This window comes from Engystomops pustulosus, chromosome 1 (assembly GCF_040894005.1).
Source record: "Engystomops pustulosus chromosome 1, aEngPut4.maternal, whole genome shotgun sequence".
Taxonomy (NCBI): Eukaryota; Metazoa; Chordata; class Amphibia; order Anura; family Leptodactylidae; genus Engystomops; species Engystomops pustulosus.
The window spans coordinates 285285851-285299365 of record NC_092411.1 but is presented as its reverse complement, the minus strand read 5'-3'; the positions used below and the strand labels follow the sequence as shown (position 1 = coordinate 285299365).

At 41.1% G+C, this 13515-nt stretch overlaps 1 protein-coding gene across 1 annotated transcript; it reads right to left on the bottom strand.

The window, feature by feature from the left end:
• Nucleotides 1–449: 449 nt before the first annotated feature.
• LOC140127548 (vomeronasal type-2 receptor 26-like) lies at nt 450–1738 on the bottom strand. The gene is made up of 3 exons (XM_072148406.1): nt 1702–1738; nt 816–1597; nt 450–539 (listed from the first exon to the last, which is right to left on the bottom strand). The coding sequence occupies exons 1-3, from the start codon at nt 1736–1738 to the stop codon at nt 450–452; spliced, it is 909 nt and encodes a 302-aa protein (XP_072004507.1).
• Between the last annotated feature and the right edge of the window lie 11777 nt (nt 1739–13515).

Below are 13515 nucleotides of genomic sequence, written 5' to 3'. Positions count from 1 at the left end.
TCTTTTTCTGTGCCTCTCTAAGGATATACTAGCCAGGCTTAACATTATTAGACAAGGTTCAGGTTTCTTTCAAGCAGGAAGCTCAGGACTCCAAGTTTGGGGTGATTTTTGTTTGTTAGCAGTTTGCTTGTGTGTTGTAATGCTTAAAATAAGGGGAGGAGATGGAGAAAAGCCACATCTTCAACAAATGGCTGAGGCCCATCTTAAATTTATTTTCCTACAGAGTTCAGGGGGGTCACCAATATTACTTAAAACTGTTCATGCTTTTCCATGTTTATGAATAATACAGAAATGTATTTCATTACAAATAAAATATAAATCATAACATCACATTGGGGGTCATTTATATTTACTTAATCAGGACATTTGCGTGTGTCATTTTTAGCAACAATTTTTAAAAAAGCCATGCAAAAGTTACAAACTCTTCTGCAGCCCCTTCAAATTTCTTTTTATGCCTTCTCAGGAATGTATTTGCACCAAAGTTGCGACATTTCAACTGGGATTTGTGCCAAGATGGCAACTTTTCCTCCTGTCCAAATCTGGATTTTAAAGATATATCAAATGCAACACTGAAAAATAGTGGTGCAGCTAACTTTGCTAGGGAAGTGGAAAAGTTGCAATTTTGGCGCAAATGCACCAAAAATATACAACAAAAGAAAAGCCAAAAAAAGATGACCCCCGATTTCTTTATATTATTCACTGCCTTTTATTTTATGATCCATAAAATTGAAGTCAGGCTTTAGGAGCATTATGTAACATTTAGGGAAGAATATACAGATTAATATTCCAGCACATGAGGTCAAGATGGCAAATACCTCCACAGCCACCATGTATTTCCCTCTGGTGCTCAGATAAGCCGGGATCATAGCGATCCAGACACTGCAGAACAGCAGCATGCTGAAGGTGATGTACTTGGCCTCATTAAAACTGTCCGGTAATGTCCTCACCATGAAAGCCAGAACAAAGCTCACAGAGGCCAGGAGACCCATATAACCCAACATGAGGTAGAAGGCCAAGACAGAACCTTCATTACACTGGATGATGATCTTTCGACTATAAGACATGAAGTTAAACTCCTGATATGGAGGAGAAATGGACAACCAAATAACACAGATTAGAACCTGGTTCATCGAAAATACCAAGACAATATAAATTGCCACTTTTTTCCCCATTAACTTTCTCCATGGACTTTTGGGCTTGGTGGCTTTGAAAGCAATGCAGACTGTTATGGTCTTAGAAAGTACAGAAGACACAGCAATGGTGAAGAAGATTGAGAATAAAGTCTGTCTCAGCTGACAGGTTATATCCACAGGACGACCAAGGAAGAAGAAGACCGAGAGGAAGCTCAGCAGGATGGAGACCAGGAGAGTGACGCTTACACTCCGGTTATTGGCCCTCACAATAGGAGTGTCCCAGTATAAGAGAAATAATCCCAGAATAACAACGGTGACAATGGAGAAAAACACAACTAATCCAGAGAACACTGAAGATAAACTATTTGATTCATAGGATAGAAACTCGTAGGGTTTAGGAAGACATTTCACTTTTCTCTCATCCGGCCAATAGTCAATGGGACATTTGTTGCAGATTTCACTGTCTGGAAAAAAACAAGAAAATGAACTGAAAGAAAAGCATACACGACATACAATATACATTACTATAAAGAATGGCCCATGTTTATCAAAAATAGTGCAAACGTACATCTTTTGCAGATGATTTGAGGCAGGGTGTCACCCATGAAGTGCGGTAATTTAAGTATACATGAGCTGTTGGTGAGTTGTTAGCGAACATTAGTTAACATGAGTTGTTGGAGAAGACTTAAAAAGAAATCATGGTATTAGAAAACTTTTTCCACCCACATCAAAATAATATAAAATGATAATAAAATGCTCAACTACCCACTTAACCTACTTTTATTATACCTGATATTTTTGATATTGCTCCTTCTGAACACAGAACACAGTCATAACAACAGACCCAATGTCTTCTATCCTGAGCTTTCCTGTATCCTGGAGAACATTTCTCATTACAACGAGACTGTGGAAACTGCAAAAGATAAAATATATGTATATATATATTTTATGAATTTGCATTTTATTAGTTGCATGTTAGCCTAATCTGTGACATTGGAGGGATAAGTTCAGATAATAGGAAAATAATATGGGAAAAATATTGCTCAGTAAGGGACAATGGGGCAGATTGACTTACCCGGTCCGTTCGCGATCCAGCGGCGCGTTCTTTGCGGTGGATTCGGGCCTGGCCGGGATTCATTAAGGCAGTTCCTCCGCCATCCACCAGGTGGCGCTGCTGCGCTGAAGAGCATCGGAACGCACTCAAGTACACCGGCCTATTCCTGGTGAAGGTAAGTGCTACCTCCGCAACAGTTTTTGTTTTTTAAATGTGGCGGTTTTTCCGAATCCGTTGGGTTTTCGTTTGGCCACGCCCCCCGATTTCCGTCGCGTGCATGCCAGCGCCGATGAGCCAAAATCTGATCGCGTGCGCCAAAAACCCGGGGCAATGCAGGGAAAATCGGCGCAAAACGGAAAAATTCGGGTAACACGTCGGGAAAACGCAAATCGGCCCTTAGTAATTGACCCCCATTGAGTTAAATATGTAAAAGTACAAATGATTACTCTATAACTCATTGTGAAGACTCTAATTAATGCCCTAATCAGTGCACAATATTGCACAAATAAATAGGATGTTTAAACATAATAATAATATTCTGTATGGGAAAAAGCATAATGGAGGAAAAAGACAATTTGGAAAATAGTATGGTAAGATGAGCAATAAACGAGAAAGATAAAGCAGGTAAACTACTATAACATGAAGAGGAAGGTGAGGAGTTATAGAACTATAGAGAAAAAAATAAAAACATGTAAAAAAAGCCAGCAAAATAGCGATTGAAATACATTAATATCACATGCATATTATATAAATGAGTATATACATGTCATATCTATACACTTATGTTAACACTCTCATATTCACATACATTCATTTAGACACGTAAAATGTTTGTGTCTATATGTATGTATGTGCATATGGGTGAATACATGTGTTATATGAGCATATGAATGTATATATATATATATATATATATATATAAATGTATACATGTGTGTAAAAATATATGTATATGAAGGAATATATGTATGTGTATGAGTGTACATATAAATAACAAAAATGAAATAAAAAATAACTTACATACATCAAGCATTTTGCTCCAAAACCTGAAGATATATTCTGTTTATAGAGGTTTTCCAGCCACTAATATAGATAAATACAAATGGTGATTTGACACCGGGCATACTACACATGTCTGAGGAAGGAGGACACACCTCTGAAACATCCCACAGGACTATACGGGCGTTAGCGTTTCAGTGAAAGGCCATGGTCTCCTAGCGTGCAACTTCTTTGTGGACTATTGGCACATCTCGCCTAAGACTTGGTGATGTACATGTGTTTTATGTCACTCTGTATTTTCGATATATAATAAAAGTTGGATTGCAAATTTTTGGTTTCCGGTCATCTGTTTAAAGACGTTTGTTGGATGGGGAATGAGAGCCCTTATTATTAGACCGGTGTACACACTAGGGGTAATATAGTATGGAGCCCACCTTTTTGTAAAAGTTAACACCTGGCATAGTCACATTACAGTCATTTGCACATACATACAGCATATACCGTGTCACAGCACAGACCACAACACAATATAAAATAAATTAGGATTCACACAGGAGTTTATACCTCCAATGCACCATGAAAATGCTACACAAGCATGCTGCCCGGTCAATGCACCTAAAAAAAAAACACCTGCCATTTCACTTAGGGAGATGACCTAGTAAAATTGTGGGAAAGGCTATGGGGAGAAAGGGCAGAGGGTGGCCCGAAGCTTTATTGAAATACAGACACACAAGGGGAGAAATAGGAAGGGGAAGTTGCCGAAAATCCACTTTCTGGTTTGTGCGTTTGCATAAGTTGACACCTTGGGGCAGCTTTGGTTCAGGCTATTATATTGAAGGCTTTTTCAACATTCAAAAATTAGCTGCTGATATTTTAGGAAGTGCTGCCCTGTTTCGATGTTTTCTATTGGTGGGAAAGTGGGAAACATTCAACTTAAGATTCCATCTATCAAATGTGGACCAAAGTTTATTCGCACATTAAATATGCATTAAAAATCAACTTCTGACAATAGTTGACCAGAAGCAGGACATCACTCAGCTACAGTAAGACGCAATCTTGCCCTCTATTTTTTTGCACAAGAGGCCAAAGTAATTTCAGTTATGTCCAGTATACAAGAGCCTATATGTAATCTAACCTGACCAGCCTCCTGGTTGTCAGCAATCACAAGGAGTTTGTTACATTATAGGAGAGCTGCAATCTCTACTTCATAATGAGGCCTAGCACTTGAGGTTCTAAGGCTCAGCAGGTGGGCTATTCCCTCTTTCAAGGTGCCCCACCCCCAAAACCTGGGTTGTTTTATTGACTCCTCTAAACTTGTTTTATGTTTGCTAGATATGAGCAAAGAATTCAAGATTCGTGGTGCATCATCCTCCTCCTGCAACTCATGTCCTTTGCTGTTGGACTGTATAGAAGTATTCATAAGTGTATGTATACAGTTTGTGGTCCTTCCCATGCCCAGGGTAGAGACCTTCGCTTGCTCTTCTGAGGAGGCTATGCGACTATGTGACAGAAACAACTTAGCGTTCATTGCCGGAAAATGTCTATGCCCAGACGACTTCAGGGAGGCCCTACTAGATGGAGGCACCTACTCCATCTTAATGTTTGAGTTATAATTACTTACTATTCCTTCTTTCCATATATGTTTTTCCTCTTTTAGTCGAAACTGTAAACCTTCATTGTTGAAGAAATTTTTACTGCTGTGAAAACTCATAATGTTTGTCTTATTAACATACGATACCCAATGTTTTATTAAGACTGGATGAAGAGAGGTCAGCTGTCCATTCTCTTTGAAGGTGACCTGTGTCCCAGTTTTGTCTGTGTAGTTTATTCTTCTTAAATATTTGTAGAGCTGCAAAAAAAGTTAGTTATTTATTTATACCCATCATTGTTATGACTTGAGCCTATTGCCTAGGATTTTTGCTTGATATATTAACCACGAAGAGAATCAGAAGACTATGAGGTAGTCCTGTACATCCAGCATAACACCAATGTAATGTTCTGCACTGTAATTTTAGAATTACTTGGCCATGACCCTTACCACTTCATTAAATATATAAAACCACAACATTAACAGAAGGAGGAAAATAAAAGAGGGATAAGGAGCATTCTGTATTCTTATCTATAGCTACACACAGGAGAGCATCTAATATTGGAAAAGTAGAAGCTCCATCCACAGAGCATTATTTGTGTGCCTCTATATACTGGTATATATAGGTGGGGAAAATAAATATTAAATACACAGCCAATTTTCCAAGTTTTCAGCGCTAAAAAAAAAATGGTGAGGTCTATAATTTTTTCATAATTACACTTCACCTGTGATCTTTAAAAAGCTTCTCCTGTTCGTCACTTGTTACCAGTATCATTTGCACCTGTTTAAACTTATCTGTACAAATGAAACCTATCCACAAAATTATTTGCAGTCCTAACTCTCCACCATGGACAAGACCAATAAGCTGTCTAAGGATACCCAGGACAAAATTGTAGACTTGCAAATGGCTAGGATGTGCTACAGGACAATAGGCAAGCACACAACTGAGAAAGCCACAGCTGTTGGCACAATTATAAGAAAATACAAGATGACTGTCAATCTTCCTGGGTCTGGTGCTACATGCAAGATCTCGCCTCGTGGGGTAAACTTGATTCTGAAAAGGTCAGCCCAAAACTATTCTGGAGGACGTAGTGAATGGCCTGAAAATTGCTCAGACCACAGTACCAGAGATTTCCTTTAGTGACAAGATACCATGGTTCAAAATCCTGAATGGGACACAAAGTTCAACTGCTCATGCCATCACATGTCTAGGCTTGTTTAAAGTGTCTTATGATCCAGAGGAGGCATGGGAGAAGGTCAGATGAGACCAAAATATATATATGCGCTATGTTTGAAGGAACATAAAGAATGAGTAAAACCACAGAAACACTGTCCCAGCTGTGGAGCAATGGATGGAATTCTGAGAATGGTCAACCCACAACTGCACAGAAGGACATGTTGAAGTGAGCTTTCCCACAGTCCGAAAGATTACACAGTTCACCACCATGGATTAAAATCCTGCATGGTACACAAGGTTCTACTGTTCATGCCATGCATGTTTAAAGTTTCAGATGATCCAGAGGAGGCATGGGAGAAGGTCATGTGGTTAGATGAAACCAATATAAAACATTTTGGTTTCAACTGAGATCTCTGTTTGAGCAAACAATAAGGATGAGTAAAACCCCCAAAACACTGTCCAAACCATGAAGCATGGAGGTCGAAATATCATGCTCTATAGGGGGTTTTCTGCACTGCATAGAAGGGAGAATGTATGGGGCTATGTATTGCAATATTTTAACAAATAACTTTCTTCAGTTAGAGCATCGAACATTTATCATGCTGGGTCTTCCAGCATGATAAATATCATAAAACACACAGATAGGAAAGCATTCTGAGGTTCTGGAGTGCTGCCCAGCTACAGCTCCAAAAACCTGAAAGTTGTGGAGAACATTTATATTAATGACTGGGCCAAAATCCTTGATTTGGCATATACAAGAACTACAGTAAATTTCTGACATCAGTAATTGCAATCATAGGTTTCTGTTCTTAGTTTTTTTTGGATTTTTTAAGAATATGTATCTCACTGTTGAGGTAGACTGTAGCTATTATAAAAACTATAATCCTCAGCAGTCTTTGTGTGTGGGAAAACTTGCAAAGTAAACAATGTATTGTTTTCCCATTGCATATGTCTATCTGTGCCTGTAAATGAAGGTTTTAAATTCTCATAGGCTGCATTTACACATGCATGCTTTTGAAATACAATTTTAGGTGGGGGGACTTCTCCAAATCCCAGATGTGCTTACACTGAAACATTATCATTCAGAAAAAAGGACCATTGTTTAGATGCAAAACACATGGTACTCATTCCCTATAGGTAGCGTTTCATGTTCCTTTTGTTTCCTGAATTTGACAATAAATGTTGATTAAAGGGACAATGTCACCAAATATTTATCTCTTTTAAGTTAAATCCTACCCATTTATCAATAAAAATTCTCCTCCAAAGCCATGTGAAGATATCCAGGGAACAGTCATATTTTGCCTGGGATAAATCAAATTTAGAGGCTGCAGCAGGGACAACTAGAAAGTCTAGTCATGCTAAATATAAGGATATCATCTTTCAAATCATATCAGGCTTCTGTGAGATACAGACAGCTAAAAAAACAAGCAACAACTGGATGGCAGCCCCTACACTGGCAAGTACAATTAAATGCAAACAAACATTAGGCAGACAACGGAAAAACAATGTAAAAAAAGGATGAGGTGAGGTGCAGAATCAGCAAGCAAGAGAATTTTCTGGAGACAGGCAAAAGTTAGGGTAGCCAGAAGTAGTTAATAGACTGAAGCCGAGAAATGAAACTGAGCCAGAATCAAAATGGAATCTATATTAGTCCCTGAATGAAAACAAAGTAGAATTTAAATCAGGGGTCCCCAAACTTTTTGCATAGGGGGCTGTTCACTGTCCCTCTCAGAACATGGAGGGCCGGATAAATAGCGGTACATGTGACCGCATCCGTAATACACTGGGCCACCCCTCAATTAATTATTTAATATACTGCACCCCCTTGTGAACTATTTTATATATTGGCCCAATGAATTAATTAATTGGGTCAATTAATTATTAAATATACTGGGACGCCTCTTCATTAATTATTTCCCATATTTTACCAGACTGTTCCCCACCATTAATTATTTTATATGTCCCCCACCACCATTAGTTATTTTATATGTCCCCCCACCATTAATTATTTCATATGCTGCCCCCCACCATTAATTATTTTATATGTCCCCCGCCACCATTAGTTGTTTTATATGTACCCCCCCACACCATTAGTTGTTTTATATGTACCCCCACACCATTAGTTGTTTAATATGCACCCCCCCACCATTAGTTATTTTATATATCCCCCCACCATTAGTTATTTTATATACCCCCCCACTACTAGTTGTTTTATATGCCCCCCCCACCATTAGTGATTTTATATGCCCCCCACCCGCACCAATAGTGATTTTATATGTCCCCCGCCATTAGTTATTTTATATACCCCCCACCATTAGTTGTTTTATATGTTGCTCCCATAATGCATTGTTTCATATATTAGGGCCCCGCGGCCGGCACAATAATTTTACTGCTGTTTAAAAAAATTAAAAATCCTATACTCACCTCTGGCTCCAGCGTCTTCTTTTTTCTTGCGGCTGTCGGACAGAAAAAGGAGCACGGCCACGTGATGACGTCATCATACGGGCGTGCATCCAGGTTCAAGGAGCGATGTGCGCCGGGGTTATTTTCCGGCCACATCGCTCCACCTGCAATAAAAGTGCTTGAGCGGCCGGAAACGGCTGCATCGCGCACTATACAGTGACGGGCAGGAGCTTCCTGCCCGGATGGACGGTGGCCCCTGCCTGACTGCCGGTGGCTGTGGCCGGATGCAATGGGGGCCGCATAGAAATGGTCCGCGGGCCGCATGTGGGGACCCCTGATTTAAATGATGTGTTTTGACATGGCCACTGCAGTTGATTGGTTTGGCTGTCCATCACTCCCATAGGCACCGCTGACACAGGTCAGAGCTTGTTAATTACAGAAAAGCATAACCCTAGGTGTAGCCTCAAGCCAAGAACACCACAGAAGGAAATGATCATGATAGTTCTGTCAACCACCTCTGATTTCTGATACCACACTCCTGGTTTCAGTGTCCTCCTCAGCCTCCTTATCCTCCACCATGTACTCCACAGTAAGCAATATTTAAAAAGGTCCTCAGTAGAGATGAGCAAGTATACTCGTCCGAGCTTGATGCACAGGATCATTTAAGTGAAGAACACAGTGAAGAACAGATTGCAGATGTTCCGAACATCTGCTCACTTAGCCGAAGACACGAGCGCAGACGCTGGATCAGGCATGCAGGAGCCGAGGCTGAAGTGGAGCGGGGCTGGAGCGGGCATTGGAGGAGCGAAGCGGGCATCACCGAGCAGGTATGGAGGAGCGGAGCGGGGGCTGGAGCGGGCATGGAGGAGCAGAGTGGGACTGGAGTGGCCATGGAGGATCGGAGTGGGCATGGAGGAGCGGGCATCACGGAGCGGGCATCACGGAGCGGGCATCACGGAGCGGGCATCACGGAACGGAGCGGGGCTAGAGCGGGCATCACGGAGTGGAGCAAAGCGGGGCTGGAGCAGGCATGGAGGAACGGAGCGGCATGGAGGAGCAGGCATGGAGGAACGGAGCGGCATGGAGGAGCTGGCATCACGGAGCGGGGCTGGAGCGGGCATGGAGGATCGGAGCGGGCATGGAGGAGCGGGCATGGAGGATCGGAGCGGGGCTGGAGGATCGGAGCAGGGCTTGAGTGACGATGGAGCATCGGAGCTGGGCTTGAGCAGGCATGAAGCAGAGCGGGGCTGGAGCGGGCATGGAGGATTGGAGCGGGCATGGAGGAGCGGGCATCACGGAGCGGGCGGAGCGGCGCTGTAGCAGGCATGGAGGATCGGAGCGGAGCGTATGGAAACATCTGCAATGCAATCTGCATTTTAGTGCTCGCTCATCTCTAGTCCTCAGACATCATTGGGCAGTTTGCATGATGGTTTTATAGTATTCTTCATCCAAAAGCAGTCACACAAGTGTAGTCCTGCTCTCCATGTTTCAACAAGAAATTCGATGTTGGTTGTTTTCTTGCAATCACAGGGCTGACTAATTCCACGTACATGGTGTACTCTTTCAATCTGATTTTAACGTGATGCTCAAGGTCCTCCACCCAACTGCAGGATATCCAGGAAAATGTATATGCACTTCAGCCATTCATATTGTGAAAACAACCTCTTCCCTTGACCTTTAGAAGAGAAAGCTGTTCCCTTACATCTGCTCGATTGCCATGTGTCCACAAGCTGGTACAAATGTTGAACAGGTTATGTGAACAATGAAGGTCATGACAGATTTGTTTACATTGCAGACATATAGGGCTACTCCCCTGTGTATCTTTGACATCTACCACTGACAGCTGATGCGTGACACCTGCCATTCCTTTGTAGGAGGTTACTTGTTAAGTAAGTTGTCAGAACTTTGGACGAATGATGTCATTCCACTCCTACAAATTGTAAAGGGGATGCTGATAAACCTGACTGAAACGGGCAATTAAGCAGCTTGCAGCCTCTTATAAACATAAGGACCATCCTCTGTAGGCCTGTCTGTGGTTGGCCTGGCTGGCCATGCGACCCTGCAGAGCAGCCTCCAGCCACCATTACATATAGCACATAAAGCTAGGGAGAGCTTGCTTCTTGTCATAGGGTCAGTCAGCTAGCCAAGGACTTGTGAAACAGCAGCAATTGCCCTTGTCAGGTGCATAGAAGGGGCTCCTATTACTGACATAATTTCCCTGAATTCTCTGAAGAATTGCATGGGCTGTTATAGTGCAAGGATTTACTTGCTGATTATAAATAGAGATGAGCTAGTTGGTCAAAATTTGTGTTCAAAATTTGGTGCCAAAATTCGGTTGTGGATTTTGAGCACAAACACAAACCTTCAAGTCAAAGAGGACCTTGCTTTTAACACCAAAAAATGACTGTAAAATGATGCGGGTAAGGGTTAGAGGGATGAAAAATGGTGGGAATAAAGGGGCAGTTAAGAAAAGTATTTGAAAAAATTACATAACATTAAAAACTAAACAAAGAAATGATAACATTTGTAATTAACATTAATGATGTTTCAACAGTTAAAGGTGCTCTGGGTGTTCTGTGATTCTCATAGTGGTAAAAGAAGCAATAAGAAAACTATACCCTTCCTCTCACTGTCATTAAGGTCTATCTTGGTGTTTAGACCCAGTTATTTGAATGTGTAATTGCAGAATTTAAACATTTTTGAAATATTTTTGAAGTTTCAACTTGTAATTAAAAAATGAAAAGTTATGCGGTATGACAGTTTCAGATCACACACCTTGACAGTATCATACAAATTAATATATTAGAATTGCATCTCATGCAGCATTCAACTGCATGTCCTGAGCCCTGGGATGTAAAAGATTTTCTCCAACCTCTTTCACAATATACCAGGGATTCCCTGATTGGTTATAGAAAAACAAATCTTCATGAATAGCTTTTTAGCTGTTGTGGAAAATCTTATAAAAATGTTAGAAACTGATTTACTAATGATGTTCATCACAGTAATCTAAGTAATCTCCTTACAAAACTACAAAATTCTGTATTTTCTCAAACATCCATAATGCCTAAAATAGGATGCGTCACTGTTACAAATCACTTAGTTAAAATTTTATATTAAGTAATTGTCACGAGAGCCCCTGCGAGCCATGTCTCTGGTCACAGGCAAATCCGTGCTCCTCTGTGTGCCCCTCCATGCCATCGCTTATGTCATTGCTTTGCTCGTAGTTGTACAGTGGTATCCTGAATCCTGAGTTTTTTTAAATGACTGATATTATGTGGAATAAAAGACATTTTCTATTACGATGTAGTTTTCGAGCTAATTGCTCAGCCAGCATTCAGGTCCCCAAGGGGTAATCCCGGTATACCTTCCAGATGGTTCAAAAATCCCATTCCTGGTGGATACGGGGTTGGCAAGAACAGTTATCCGCCAGGAGTATGTAAACCCACTTGATATCTCAGAGGAAACTCTGTATTTGCGGGATTAATATAAGAATGCCAATTGACCACTAAAACTAGCTGCCCCTAAAACTAGCTGACCATACATGTTTAACTAGATTAATAGTCAGAGATAAATCACTCGTCAATTTATTAAGCTGTGACATACTGCAAGCCATACAAGCACACATCCTTTACAGACCAGACGGTACTGTAGCATTAAAATCAGGGATCCCAGAGGAGGAACTGTGTAAGGTCCTAACATGTTTACACATACCTGATAATAATATCAAGCCAGAAGGTGATGAGGCATTACAACATGTGCCAGATGAATTATGGGCCAAATGTAAAACTAATGATTCAACTTAAACCAGGTGCAAAACCCCCGCAGATTAAGGAATATCCACTGAGTATGGCTCAAAAAGAGGCCATAGGCAAAAACATTAAAGCTCTTATAGCCTCAAGAGCCATAAAACCCACAAAATCTATTGCAAATACACCTTTGTTCCCCATCAAGAAAAAAGGGGAAAAAGGGAGAGCCAATTACATACAGGATGTTACATGATATGAGGGCTATCAACGCAGTTACTGAACTCCTCACACCTTTGGTACCCAACTCCCACACCATCTTAGCACAAATACCCACCATAGCAGTTTGCTTTACAGTAATAGACCTTGCAAATACTTTATTTTCTATACATTTACACCCTGTCAGTATTTTTTTTTGCATTCACCTTTGGGGGTTGGCAATATACTTGGTTGGTATAACTACAGGGAGCCCATAATTCTCCTACCTTGTATACTGCTGCATTGCAACTTGTTTTGCAGAATTGGATCCCCCCTATGCTGAGGTAGTTCTACTCTAGCACGTGGATGATATACTCCTTTGTGCCCCCTCAAGGCAAGTATGCTACTTCAGCATCTTTCAAACAACGGCTGCAATCATCCAAAGATAAGCTTCAGTTTTGGTAACTTAAAGTTGTGTTTTAGGGTCACTGTATCTCGGCCGGAGCTCATCATCTTACCAATGAAAGAAAAAGAGCAATTGAATCATTAAACCCACCCACGGGGATACAACAACTTCATACCTTTTTGGGTTTAGTGTCATATTGCAGACCTTGGATCAGCTCTGCGTCCATCTTCATGCAACCACTGTATGATTGCTTGGGCACACAGCCTTTCCAACTCACTCCAGAAGCCCTGGATTGCTTTTATTCACTCAGATTGGTAATTGTTTCAGCTCCAGTCCAAGTTACTCCCAATAACACAAAGATTTTCTCACTATACTGCACCGAGATGAGAAGACATGCTACAGGGGTTCTATTCCAGAAACATGGCCAACAAAACAGACCAGTGGCTTATTATTTGGCAAGACTAGATCTGGTCGCTAGGGGAGCACCCTCTTGTTTTAGAGTAGTGGCTGCTGTCTCAGTACTCTTACATAAAGCCTCTGAAATCTTACTAGACTATGCAGTGACTGTTTATATCCCACATGATTTACACAGCATTTTTAACCAAGTGCAGTCAAAATATTGTCCATGGCTAGACAATTAAGATTACACTGCACATTGCTCATGCCACCCAATATTACCCTGAAAAGATGTTTGACATTGAATCCTGTCACTTTAATTCCCACCAGCGAGGAAGATACAATGTAAAGGGGGGTGTAGGGCAAGGAAATTTCCTATTTTTAAATTCTTTAACTGCAGAAGAACTTCAAAATACTC